The following is a 15,214-nucleotide window of genomic DNA, read 5'->3' as shown; positions in this document are numbered from 1 at the left end:
CGGTATAAAAGGGCCTTTCCGTCTGCCAAAAATAAACCTATTTTTTTTCTCTTCTTTTTTTGCTATTAAAAAATAAACAAGCAAACCCAGACAGTTGAGAAAAAGTAATGCAAATGTAATGTTACATTACTTTCCATAAAAAGTAACTTAGTTACTTTTTAGGGAGTAACATTATATTAGTGCATTACTTTTAAAAGTAATTTTCCCAAACACTGCTAATAATAATGTTTCTTGAGCATCAATCAGCATATTAGAATGATTTCTGAAGGATCATGGGACACTGAAGACTGGAGTAATGATGCTCAAAATTCAGCTTTGCCATCATAGGAATAAATCAATAGTTTTTTAAAAACAATTTACTGTATTTTTGATCAAATAAATGCAGCCTTGGTGAGCATAAGAGACTTTCAATAACATTAGAAAAATCTGATTCCAAAATTGTTAAGGGTAGTATACAATTAAAGCATTGTTTTATCTGAATTACAACACTATGCAGGAGTTTTATGAATAAAAGTAAAGAATTGAATCATTTCAAGCACTTTGGAATTTTTATTTTTCTCTTTTTTGTTCAATTGCATGAAACAATTACACATAATGGATATCTATCACTATTTTTGACAAAAGATTCTATTAAAAATATGTTTGACAATGTATATCAATATAAATAAGCATGTTAATATAAATAACACAGATTTACATAATTATTGACCAAATTATAAGTATTCAAAAATGAAAGTGAGAAAAGTAAAGGAAAATCAGGGCCTTTCAGAGAATCTAAAAGGAAGTAGGTGCAATGTCAGGACAAAATATACAGCTCCTGATAATGTTCCTTCCTTTAAAGGTGCTAAAGAGGTTCTTTTTGTCGACTGAGTTTTTGAAATGAGCGCATGGGTAAGAGCAACCCCCCTCCTTTACAGCTCATTTCGAGGGAATGCCTCCCAAAACTTGTGCACGAGTATTGGAACACGAGTGTTTACCACCAGCATTCGCTGTGTTATTAAGCCGGGCACACATTTTACGACTAGCTAAAACATTGTGACTGTGCTCAACATACAGCGATAGTTTCCTGCTCTTGAAGCAGATTTATATACTTTCACATGGAATTTAAACACTGACTGTATTCGCAGACTGAACGCAACTGGCTCTGACTGGACGCGTTTGAGCGCGATCAGTCATAAGTATCAATTTACATTCATAATCGGCCTTACACTTAAAGCCGCGCACACACTTAGTGGATTCATGATGTCGGACTCACCGCAGGTAACTCATAATCTGCAGTTGTTACTCCTGTCTCCTGACAAAAACATTGCATGCGCCTGTGGAGTGTGGAAAGTTACTGGAGCGCGCAGCCGCGTGTCTCTCACATGGATCGTCATATAAGTGATTGACAAGCCAGAGGGCCAATCGTTTATGCGATGATCGCGTAAACGATTGGCTGATGTTTTTAAGGCCTTACCTCGTGCACAGATGATGTATATTAATATTATTCCTTTCAGTGCATCTAATAAATAGTCTTTTATCAGTTAGTAAAGACAGTTTCAAGTAATATTGCAAAAATGTATAAAACAAAACATCCTCTTTAGCACCTTTAAAGGTTCAAACCCACTGCACCTCACTCTACATGAGCCTCTTTTTATGTATTAGAAGCCTTGAGTGATGTCTCTGTATGAACATTTAGTCACAAATCAAGCAAAGTCATTTAAAATTATTTAGCTTTGGGCTTTGAAAAATACATTAAAATCCGAGCATGCAGGCACACTCATGTTCTCAAAGAAAAATACAATTATCACACACTTTAAATGATTCTAAGGAGAAAATAAAAAGTAGTACAGGCCCATTCTGAGAGTAATATTCTCTCTCACACACGCGCGCAAATATGCACACATACAAATCCTGAGATTTTTTTTAACCAATGCACCATCACATACAAGATTAGATGCCACTTTCAGTAGATGTTCCTATGCCAGTCCACCGCAACTGGATGCAGATTTCTGCAAATGCTGAAAAAGACTTTCTACGGTCCACCGTTGTAGGAATAATCTGCCTTATTGTGCATTACTAGCTTGTTGTCCACAAAGTAAAAGCTGTCGGATTGTGTCTCATATGGGTGAAGGATCATTTCACGCACTGTGGAGGGATGCAAGAAACACAATATCACTTGTATTATGTCCTGCCACAAACCAGTCAATAGATATTAAGTCACAATCTGAGTTCATTAAAAAAAAGTTTATGACTTACTTATGTCTTCAGAGAGAGGTGGGAACTCATATATGTGTTCACAGGTATTCTTACTGCTTGGGATACAGAAACCAAACTCAAAGTCAAAACTCTTCAGCAGCTGGCCACGGAAATAGTGGCGCTCAATCATTCGGAAGTTGTTGATTGGAACATCGCCTACAGTGAATTCCACCCTGTGGAGGTGGGAAAGGACACATTTAAGGGCAGATGGAGTATGTAGCAATGAAACTGGCTCCTGCCATGTTCTGGAAGGAGATAAGACACATAATGTACACAACACGCTTAGAAAAAAAGATTCAGTGGGGTTCAAAATCTTAACATTGCGTGTTGTTACCTGAAAATGAATTGTTGGATTTACTTAAAAAAAGCAGTGTCAAGTGGTTCCACGCAACTTTATTGAGTAATTTGTACAAATAACAATTTAGTTATATAAACAAAAGAAAATCAAGTAAAGCTGACAAAATATCTTTGAGTAAAAACAAATCGTTTGAATTTGGCACTGTTACATAATATTTATATGTGCAGTTTACTTAATAATGTTATGTTTATTACGTAAGGTGAGCACATTTATTGACTTTATTTACCTTATTAAATTAACTATTTGCATCTGTGAATGCAATATGCAAAAACATAACTGAACATTAAACACTAACATAAACTAACATCTTTCCCTTTACTGAAAAACACATTAAACAACACTTTAATCCCTAAATGTACTCTCCTAATGCAGTCCCTTGCAAAGCATGCTGGGAACTACGGATCCACTGCCCAGTTAGTTATGTCAGCATTAATTTGTGTGTTTCACTCAGCAATGTTAAGTTGACTGAACAAACACTTAAGTGAAGCTGATACTAAATACTCAATTTTAGTAGAAACAACTCAGCTAAATTAAGTTTATGTAGTTTCATGAGTTTAAGTAATGTGAACAAGGATAATTTGAGTTTTTTGAGCGAATAATCAACAACTGTTTTTCTGTTTTCTGATAGTTGTTCCCTTGTTTGTCTGGAGCAGTTAAACTGAGCACTGTTCTTCAGAAAAATCCTCCATGTTCCTCAGATTCTTTGGTTTTCTAGCATCTTCTGCATATTTAAACCCTTTTCAACAGTGTACGATTTTGAGATCCATCTACTAACACGGAGCACAACTGAGGGACTCATAGACAACTATTGGGTGAAGGTGAAAACCTGCTCAAGATGCATTCAATTTTCTTATTTTGTTTCAAGATCATTTTTTTCTTCTTCCATTTAGCACAGATATTTACGTTTTCCATGAAGGCAAAGTAAGTACAATTTTCTTTCAGTAAATTTTACACCCACCAGGTTTTAAGCATATTCTGCAAGGGGTATTCAAACTTATGAGCAGAACTGGCAAGTATACAGTGGCATGAAAAAATATGTGAACCACTAGCAGAATCTGTGAAAATGTGAATAATTTTAATAAAATAAGAGAGATCATACAAAATGCATGTTATTTTTGATTTAGTACTGTCTCGAGTAAGATATTTTACATAAAAGATGTTTACATTTAGTTCACAAGACAAAACAATAGCTGAATTTATTAAAATAACCCCATTCATAAGTATGTGAACCATTGAATCTCAATACTGTGTGTGGTTACCTTAGGTTATGTTTTGTGATAGTTGTTCATGAGTCTTTTGTTTGTCCAGAGTAGTTAAACTGAGCTCTGTTCTTCACAAAAATCCTCCAGCTCCTGCAGATTCATCAGTTTAAGTATTTTTGCATATTTGAACCCTTTCCAGCAGTGACTGTATGATTTTGAGATCCATCTTTTCACACTGAGGACAATTGAGGGACTCAAACACAACTATTAAAAAAGGTTCAAACATTCACTGATGCTCCAGAAAGAAACACGATGCATTAAGAGTCGGGGGGTGAAAACTTTTGAACAGGATGAAGATGTCACAATTTTTCTTATTTTGTTTAAATATCATTGTTTTTCATTTATTACTGCCCTTCAGAAGCAACAGAAGATACTTACATGTTTCCCGGCAGAAAAATTAAGTACAATTTACCATGATATTTGAATTCAAAAGTTCTCACCCCCCAGCTCTTAATGCTTCATGTTTCCTTCTGGAGCATCAGTGAATGTTTGAACCTTTTTTAATAGTTGTGTTTGAGTCCCTCAATTGTCCTCAGTGTGAAAAGACGAATCTCAAAATCATACAGTCACTGCTGGAAAGGGTTCAAATATGCAAAAATGCTTGAAAACTGATGAATCTGCAGGAGCTGGAGGATTTTTCTGAAGAACAGAGCTCAGTTTTACTGCTCAGAACAAACAATGGACTCATGAACAACCATCACAAAAACAAACAAACAGTCGTGGATCATCAGGTGACCACACACAGTATTGAGAATCAATGGTTCACATACTTATGAATGGGGACATTTTAATAAATTCAGCTATTGTTTTGTCTCGTGAACTAAACGCAAACATCTTTTATGTAAAATATCTTACTCAGGACAGTACTAAATAAAAAATAACATGCATTTTGTATGATCTCACTTATTTTATTAAAATTATTCACATTTTCACAGATTCTGCAAGTGGTTCACATACTTTTTCATGCCACTGTATATATTTCTGGCAAATCGTTGTCTTATCGTTAGTTCTTCTGATGCTTAGGACTAGTGGTATGTATCCTACTTTCTCCCCTGTGACATGGTGGGTCATGTGTTCAAGTATTTATCTGTCTTTTTTCACTTGGAAGGAAGTTTTAAGTTGTGAAACGGTATGTTTTCATAGTACAATTAACCCATTTATCTCAATATTTGATTCGCTGTGATATGACTCCTTTAAAGATTAAGTCAAACAGACTCAAGTGTGATTTCAGGCTAATTTTAGGTTGCAATTTAGGATCAAGTGTAATCCTGCCACTGATTGCACTTACGTGGCGCCAACCTGGCGTAGTCGGAGGAAGGCGGGGGTGAACTGGTAACGCACAAAGCGCCCGGCGTTCTGGTCAAAGTCGGTTCTATCCTCCCCACTCTCTGTGAATCAGAAAGGGGTTAACATTATCAAATGAGCCTTTGAAGGGCTCTTGTGCAGCACACTGCATCTAAATGGAAATCAGGGCTTTATAAGGAAGAAAAAAAAAAAGAAGATCAAGACAAGCCTTGCATTTAAATGTGCAGCCTGTGCCTTACCTGTTGTAGGGGGTTTGGTGATCTCAAAAAGAACTGTGCCAGTCTCCATGTCTCGGATTTTGAACCTGGTGAAGTCAATCTTGTGTATGTTCTGCTCTGGACCGCAGAGGTAATCTATATGGAAACAAAACCCAACCGCAACGGTTGAAGGTGTGCCTCAGTTATGACTCTCATTACATTAACATTGAACATTTGTAAGATAATGAAATATGAATAGAACATTAACATGGATGCGATTCTCTCCAGACTTGTCACAACGTTTCAAAATATAAAGCTAACCACATTTTAACACTGACATAGGTCACATGCATCAAGTGAGCTATCAAAGATACGCCTCAGGGTTGAGCAAAGCTGAGAGCTGTAACCTTGTGTGATAGACCGCAGGGACAAAAAGAGCTATTTCTGTTCTCTCTGATGTTGTATGGAAATGACATTGATGATGACCATACACCTCCTCCATTCATTACCTGCCTGCAGAGACTGATACTGTTTAGAAATACTGTCAGAACAATAGGAAAAGAAGTATACTATCAGACAAACATTATTAAACACATTGTGCTTTTATTTTCAAGATTTTCTATTTATAGATCATTTAAGATTGCAGGAACAGTGTGCTTGTGCTATTTTGTGTAAAATCAGTGGCAGCTGGTTGGATATTTTTGATGTTTTATAATATTATTTTCCATGTAATATTACAATAATTTGTCACACACATATACATTATATATATACATTATATACACACACACACATATATATATACATACAATAAACAATTTTTACTGAGTGTATATATAATCATGAGCAGTTGTTTTCTTTTATTGATATTAACAGTAAGAAATAAAATATAAATAGATTTTATTACTCTAATAATTGGTATGCAATCCACCTAATTATATAAATATTTTCCATTTTAAAATTTTTATTTCTTACTGGTAATTGGAAATTGAAAATAAAAAAATGTATATATATATATATATATATATATATATATATATATATATATATATATATATATATATATATATATATATACACACACACACACACATACACATAAAACCAAAATGTATTCAGAAACCTTGAACATTTCATTCATTAATACAGTTTGTTCATGATAGTTTAAAAAGTTAAAAGAGTTCAACTGAGTCAGAAAAAAATTATCTTAATTACGTCAGATAACACTTAAGCAAAATATGGTCAGGTCAAAGTGTCTGAATAATTTTTGGCTCCAAATTTTTAACATTTTATATATATATATATATATATATACACACACACACACACACACATATACATTATATATATATATATATATATATATATATATATATATATATATATATATATATATATATATATATATATATATATATATATATATATATATATATATATATATATATATATATATATATATATATATATATATATATATTATATATATTTGAAAATCGAATGCAATGCCATACAGTAATTTGTACGTCTGACTTAACGGTCCAAATAATTTGGTGTCCGCTATATGTGGGGATTTATTTGTGGCCTAGAGTTGGTGAAAAGTTTGGGCCAGTCCACTCTTATCATGCCCTTTAACATTCGTCCCTTTTTCCTCATGTCAAACTCCCAAAGGAGGCATATGAGGTGCGAGGAGCAGCTGTGTCAGCCCTCTTCTCCCTGGGATGGATTATACCTAAGAAGCTTACATTGTTCCCCATCACATGGCACAGATTGGGAGATACTAAGGGGATTTAGGACAACTCTAACTTTTGAGAGGTCCATCTCTGCTAGGATGACATTGAGATGAGTATATACTTCCTTCCCGTGGGACATTGAACCATAATAGTGTTGTTCTACAGTACAGACGTCCCACCTGTCTTCCACCTAAGCTTCCTTATAGTTAACAGATGGCCAACACTGGATTTAGCCAATCACTTGAGATATTTATAGCTCCTCTGCTTAAAAAGTGTGCCAGACAGAGATAGGGAAAGCAAAATGCAAACATCTGCTCTTGGGCTTTAAAGAAGCTTATTTAGGTTTATTAATGAAATAATTATCCACTTTATATAAGGCAAGAAAACGGATATGCTGATCTTAAAAACAGTGGCAGGGTACCTCAAAACTGTCATACATCAAATATTTGGTGATGAAAATGATGTGACACTTTAAACAAATCAAGCATAAATCATTCACAAAAAACCTTCTTAAATTGTTAGTTTTCAAACATGCCCTGCGGTTATTGACACATTCTCTGAGCACAAGAGCCAATTCAGAGTAGAACACTGAAACTTGAATAGACAAGAAACAGATACCTTGCATATTTTCCTGTGTTTTAATGCACTTGCCAATACCACAAAACATGACTGGAATATCAGCACTATTATATCTCCGTGAACTTGTTCATGGAAATGTTTTGCTCTGTTTACTTTACCTCATGAATTGGCACGCAGTGGGACCAATCTATGTGAGGTAACACTACTGTGTGTGAGTGTGAGTGCTAAAATACAAATAGTCTGGATAATTGAGAAGGGAAGGGAGGGAGAGAGATAGCGCATAGTGTGTATTTTTAGAAGTGTACATCAAAATCACTTTATTTAGTGATTTTTAATATGTACCAAAATAAATAATGAGAGACATAAAAACATAGGTAAAATAAATAAACAAATAAATAAAGATATATATATAAAAAAACTATTGTCTAGTTAGTTTTTATAACTCCATTTTTATGACAGAGGAAACATAAGTGTAATCAATTATTTTTAGCTTTTTATATTGAGATTGAGAATGTACATTTTAATAATATAATATAATATAATATAATATAATATAATATAATATAATATAATATAATATAATATAATATAATATAATATAATATAATTGTGACGAGCAGGGCGGGCGAGAGCCGTGAGGGAACGGCGCGAGGCCGGTGACGCGAGTGATAATGAGCGTCACCTGCGAGACGTGCCGGTGTTGTGCCGAAAAACGCACAAGGAGCTCCGGAGGCATAAAAGGAGGAGCGACATCAGTGAAGGACGAGAGAGGACCAGGCCTGGACTTTATTTTATGGTTTATTATGTTTGTGTGGCCGGCAGACGTCCGCGAGGGTCTGCCGGCATTACTTTCGTTTTGTTCTTTGTTTATTTTGAATTAAAGTTACGTTGAATGTTCGCCGGTTCCCGCCTCCTTCTTCCCATTTACGAACTGTGTTACAATAATAATATAATATAATAGTAATGCTCAGTTTGGTATCATTTTCATTGTGTTCATTTCTGGTTTTGCCTGTCTTAGGGGCCGTTTACATGACACCGTTTTCAACTAAAAACGTAAAACTTTTTATCCATTTTGGCTGTTCATTTACACAACAATGCCATTTTGGGGGCCTGAAAACGCTAACTTTTCAAAATGCAAGTTTTTGAAAATGATACTTTATCATTTCCTTGTGAACTACAACACTCGCACTTTTTCATGCACATGCGTATTATGTGCTCAGTCTATGTGCGTAGTGTTTCTTTACAAAGTGACATCACCAACTACTGGCCTGGCATGAATAATTACAGCTTTTTTATTCGTTTCGTGGATCCGTGTGAATTAGGGCTGCAACGATTAATCGTAATTAATCGTTTGCAAAATAAAAGTCTGTGTTTACGTAATATATATGTGTGTGTTCTGTGTATAATAATTATGTATATATAAATACTCACACATACAGGTATAAAGTTTAGAAATATATGCATGTATTATAAATATATATATATATATATATATATATATATATATATATATATATATATATTTTATATTAAATATAAACAAATATTTTATATATAAATATAAAATTTTTCTTAAATATATACATGAATGTGTGTATTTATATATACATAATTATTATACACAGAACACATATTACGTGTAAACAGACTTTTATTTTGCAAACGATTAATCGCGATTAATCGTTGCAGCCCCAGTGTGAATGGTAATCTTTTTGTCAATGGCGTCGTCTGTATGCGAAAAATGCCAAGGAAAAATCGTCGGCGTTAGTTATCTAGTTAGTTTTTCTTTGTTCTCAGTTTCCCACCACTAACTTGTTTCCTGTTTGTATTGAGTTCGTTATTTTGACTATTTAAGCCCTCCAGTTCTTTCAGTTCAGGGTCTGGTGTTTGTGCATGACAATCTGTTTTGTTGAGTTTGCTTATTTTAATAAATACGCTACCATTTCATCCTTTGTGCCTATCTTCATCATCATTGGACTAGAACAAGACTAATATACTTTAATATAAAATACTGTTATCTAGTTTTCATAACCCCATTTTCATGGTGGAGACATCATAAGTATACTCAGCTTTTTATATAGAGATATAAAGCTTCTGGTGTGCATCTGCTTTTTTATTTGTGAACTATAAAAAAGTGAGAAGTGCAATTGTGTGAGTTACCTTTTCTTGTGTAACCTAATGTAGCCAGGTTGATCATTCATATTAAGCAATATTTGTGTGATTATCTGACAAAAAGTCAAATGTGCAATGAATTAAGACAGAAAAAAAGCTATATGGCAGTCAAGTGTCAGTGTAGCTTTCCAAACCACCAAGGCGCCATACTTCACTGCTTCTAATGCTGTCACCTAGCAACATATCTTCTGATAGCAATCCAGAATAACTACTACCTGGTTTTTTAAGGTAAACAAAAGGAACTGATTTGTATAACAAACACAGATTATTGGCATTTACAAGACCACACAAGTTCATTTAGATTTATGAGGCATAATGTGCGTATCTAAACACCATAATTAATTCTTTACGAAGTAATGCTTCGAAACACTTTAAGTGGCAAATCGAGCAGTTAATCAAAAGATTATAGGAGGATGTCATGTAACCACTTGCTAAAAAGCCAATCCACTTCCCTAATGAAACTGTAAGCCTTAACATAACTTATATTTATAGTATTTATCACTTCATCCATAAACATACTCTGTGTTCTTGTTTATAACAGTAACAGGATAAAGAGGACAAAAATGCAATTTGTAAATAATAATAAATCCAAAGCAAGCATGCATACGGATGTCCACCTTCCTTAGGATAGCAGCCTGTATCCTTAAACAAGAGCAGCTTCTATTTTCAGAGCGTTAATCCAAGTGATTAGCCAGACACCAGATTTTTTCCATTTAGAAGAAGAGTGGCATCTAAATGTGGTCTTAGCACTTCTCTCAGGCATTTCTTCTATGCATATGTAAATATATTTATTCAAAGAGATGTTTTAATTCAGAGCTCAGAGGATAAGAAAACATTGTTGATTTTCAGCCACAAACCACTCGCATTTCAAAACTAATGACTCAACAAGAAGCGATGGCAAACATGAGACAGTGTAGCTATTATTTCAAAGTGAAATATTCTTTATGGACTGTAAGAAGTCATGTGAGAAGGGTAACAGTAATGCAAATGTCTTTCAGTCAGTCTGCTTTGTAAAACTGTTGCCATTCAGAAGATCTGGATTCAGTAGAGACTAAGCATTTGCATTCCACAGATCTGGTCTTAGATCAAGTATATTTATTTTAGTGCCTGATATAATGAATTGCATGCAGGATCAACAAATCATCAAGACATCATCAAAATTTGTCAAAACACCAGCTCACAAGTAATATTGAGTCATCCTGCCGAATTAAAGTTCAGCATCTGCATTTGACTTCCTTTTTAAATTGGATCAGAGGATTATTAGTCATATCAAATGTTAACACTGTGCAGTCTGTTTGATCCTCAACACATATCTTCAATCATCATCACACTGATCTGATTATGTATACTCATGTAATGCATGCATGGTTCTTCATTTCATTGAAATCTGTATCATTAACCACCTGTCAGTGTTATTGTATTATTGAAATACTATTATAGTTTTTATTAATATTTTGAATTTTATATATATATTTCCTTTTAATTTAAGTCAAACTTTTAATTAGTTTAAAAAATGTCTATGAATTTATCTATAATTTCTGTTTTAGTTTTAGTAATTTTAGTACATTGAGTTAAACTAAATGAAAATAAGAAATTTGGACTTGGCAACTAGCTGAAATAAAGCACTTTATTTCAGTTAACAATATTTATTGTATTTCAAGTAACATTTTTTTTTTTAAATTGTTTTTGTTAACTATAATAACCCTGCCACCGGTTTAAGTATATACAAAACATGCTCTTTCATGCATGCTGCTTCAGAAAAAAATTAAAGAATTCTGCTGTGCATTTATAGTGAGTGGCACAGAGATACACGCATTGGTCTATATACAGTAATTAAAGTATAAATGCTGAAGCCTGTTTTAAATAAACCTCCCCTGCTGTATGATTAAGTATGAGTTAAGTAATAACTTGCTTAATCTTACATGGACATGTAAACATTCATTAGCAGTGAATAATGGATGCAAATCATCCTCTAATCCTAAAATATCTTTTTCAGATTCTAGAAAGATCACTCACAGACTTTTTAGAGGTGACATTTAATAGCCATAGCCTACATGCTAAACAAACTATGATTATTTATTTCGTTTATTTATCTGAAATACTGATTCCAATAAACATTCAAATGTGTAACTACACGTTTTCATATGATTTACATCTCACGAGTCATTTTTTTTTTTTTTAAATACCTGCAAGTGGCGTAAGTGTTTTTGATTCACTAAAAAGAACCGGCTCAAAAGAGTCGTTCGTTCGATAATTGGTCTACTAACGCTGTGTGTTTCGACTCTCTCGCGGTGTCACAGCGGCAGCTCTGATGAACAGTCGAGTGTTTTAGTCCACATCGACGTGAATCGTTAAAACGTCATGAAATTGTCCAGTTAAAGTATTTTTTTATTATTACATCGTCATTATCACTTTCAGCAGTAGGCTACATGGAAACATCCACAGTGTTTATTTACCAAGAAGGAGGCGACTGAACCATATCACTGGGTTCTTTCGACCAAAAATGAGGACCGTGCAATGAAAACATTACATCGACGTCACATTTTAAACGAAGACGGTCCATTCTTAATGAAGTTTCGCACTAGAATGTCACGGCGCGAGACTGCACAAAAAACGACAAACATGGCATTTCGCACTAGTAAAATATGTGCAACAGTGTGAGCTAGCAGAGCAGCACGTCAGCGTGCGATTGTTTTCGGAAGCTTCCTGTTTGAGAGTGGCATGATATTAGGCTATTGACTTACTGTCTGTGATCTTCTGCAGCCCGAGTACATCATCCGGCGTTATTTCTGTGTTTTTGAGCAAATCTTCTTCAGTCGTACACAGGACACCCGCGTCGCAGCCTTGCTTCACTTTCATGTCTAAATGCGATAAGATGCTGCTGCTGTTCGTGCACGAGTTGCAGTCTTTGCACCCAACCTTTCTGGCAAGGGCCGTTTGTTTGCCTCACCTCTGCTGTGTTATGCGTCCTGGTTATTTAACGCAGGCTCTTTACTGATACAAGAATAGCGCATTCACCTCCCCCAGCCAGTCAGTCTTCTAAAGATGTTGTGTTATTTTACTCCTTTCCTAAGGCGAGGGACTCTCGCTCTGTAATCTGCATGTCTGCCTGCTGCTGAAGGTATTAGTGCAACCACTTCATGTAATTGAGCAAACCCCGAGAGAGATGAGCTGTATTAACTTGGTGCGGAAGGAAGTGGGCAGACGGTTCACTCAAGTCGCTTCTTTTTAAAAGTAAATATCTGCTGTCTCATATTGATCAGACTTGTTATGCTCTATGTGGACACAGCTTGCATTTATTTCTCTTGTCTTGGAGAAAAAGCTTCTTTTTTTTTAGCTACTAAATGATATAGGCTATATGTAGCCTATGTATTATGGAGGACCAAGAGTGCCACTTAAAAATAAAAAGAAGAATCAATGAATTAATTTAATAATTCAAACATAAAAATGTATATAAATGAATCACTTTTTATATGGGCAAATTAATAGACATATTTAGACATGTTTATTTAATTCCTGTTTTTAAATGTAGTTTAATAAAACAATACATTTTAAAAATCTTTTTTGAATGTATAAATAAATAGACACATTTGAAATGGGATATTTAATTCATTTTTTAAAACGTAGATCAATAAAACAATAAAAAGTACATTAGTAAATCATTTTAAATGCGTATTTAAATCACTTTTTAAAAAAGAATTAGAACTTTTTTAAAATAAAATTGTTTTTATTAAACTACATTTAAAAACAGGAATTAAATAAACAACTTTAAATATGTCTATTAATTTGCCCATATAAAAAGTGATTCATTTATATAAATTTTTTTATGTTTGAATTATTAAATTAATTAATTGATTCTTCTTTTTATTTTTAAGTGGCACTCCTGGTCCTCCGTAATGTATATGGGTCATTGACGAATAAGGTTTTTAAAAGTGTAAAAAAAAAACATAATGGAGATATATAATGTTGAAGTTTTATTAAGAGTTAACAATGAGATTATGTGGTTTTTATAATCAATTAACACTGCTTTTGTCATTTTTTTTTTTTTTTACAAGATGGACAACATTTTTCACCAAAAAAGTCATTTGGTTTAACCAAAGATTCGGTTTTACCGAATGACACTTTTGGTTATACTGAATGACAATATTTTCAAACAATGCTAACAGACTGATATCTAACTACCTAACAAAAGGACAATCAAACATTTTATATTTAGTACAACATTTTCCATGTTTTATAGCGTTTGTACTGAATGACCTGATGTTTCAGGATATGCGTATGAGCAAGTGAAAACAATTTTTCACATAGTTAAAGGTGCTCTAAGCGATGTCACGCGTTTTTAGGCCAAAACATTTTTTGTCACATACAGCAAACATCTCCTCACTATCCACTAGCTGCCTGTCCCCTGAACACACTGTAAAAAAACACGGTCTCTGTAGTCGCCACAAGCTCCAAAAACGGCAACAAAAACAAACTGGAGCAGCCTGGACCACAAAACATAATAAACATGCTCCAGCCAATAACCGACAAGAATGATTTTAAATGGGCGTTCATGACTGTTTCAGGAAGCACGGAGGGGAGGAGGAGGAGGAGGAGGAGGGAGGGTCCAGCTAGCCTCTGTTTTGTTTGACAACACTTCGAACGTCAACAGGAAGTTACTCCACCCAGGATCGCTTAGAGCACCTTTAAAAGAGAGTTAGTTACTTTGCTTCATGACCATGTGGTCCTTTTCAGGTGTCTGAATGATGTCACATGATATTGGCCACATGACTTGATCCAAAATGGCCCCTTTATATTGTTTACTCCGAATGACATCAATGAAATTCATTTTTCCAGACATTTTTTCTCACAACAAAGCAACGACTTCTACACATAATTTTAATACCATTTTGCACTATGTTGATAGATGATGTTATAAAATCATGCCAGAATAAAAAATCTATACAATTATTACATTTTAAGATATTTTAATCACAAATGAAGTGGCTGTATTGGCCTTTGGATGGTTAAACCGAATGACCTTTTGACACTTCAAAATCTTATATATATATATATATATATATATATATATATATATATATATATATATATATATATATACTGTGTATATATATACTGTATATATAAATTGTATTGTGTATTGTATTTTCTACTGGTAACAAGTTGTATATTTTGCCATGGTTCAGATAGCACTTCCAAATAGTATGTGTATAATTTTTCCAAATTTATTTTGCATTGTGAATTACATGAATAATTAAACAATGAATTGAGGACGTTGTACAATAATTGTGCTTTAAAATCTTTTATTTTTGTTTATGTATTTTCTAGGAAATGTGTTTTTAGATGCCAGCATCCCTGAGAAAGATAAAG

General features: G+C 33.9%; 1 protein-coding gene across 1 annotated transcript; it reads right to left on the bottom strand.

Annotated features, from left to right (window-relative positions):
- Nucleotides 1–538: 538 nt before the first annotated feature.
- On the bottom strand, nucleotides 539–13,076 carry unc119a1 (unc-119 lipid binding chaperone a1). Its single transcript, XM_067366342.1, has 5 exons — nucleotides 12,589–13,076; nucleotides 5,403–5,516; nucleotides 5,147–5,246; nucleotides 2,239–2,411; nucleotides 539–2,127 (listed from the first exon to the last, which is right to left on the bottom strand). Exons 1-5 carry the CDS (start codon nucleotides 12,701–12,703, stop codon nucleotides 2,015–2,017), a joined length of 615 nt encoding a protein of 204 aa, XP_067222443.1. The 5' UTR covers nucleotides 12,704–13,076; the 3' UTR covers nucleotides 539–2,014.
- Nucleotides 13,077–15,214: the final 2,138 nt, after the last annotated feature.

The sequence above is a fragment of the Chanodichthys erythropterus genome, chromosome 17 (genome assembly GCF_024489055.1).
Source record: "Chanodichthys erythropterus isolate Z2021 chromosome 17, ASM2448905v1, whole genome shotgun sequence".
NCBI classification, from domain to species: domain Eukaryota; kingdom Metazoa; phylum Chordata; class Actinopteri; order Cypriniformes; family Xenocyprididae; genus Chanodichthys; species Chanodichthys erythropterus.
This window is presented reverse-complemented; position numbering and strand designations above follow the sequence as displayed.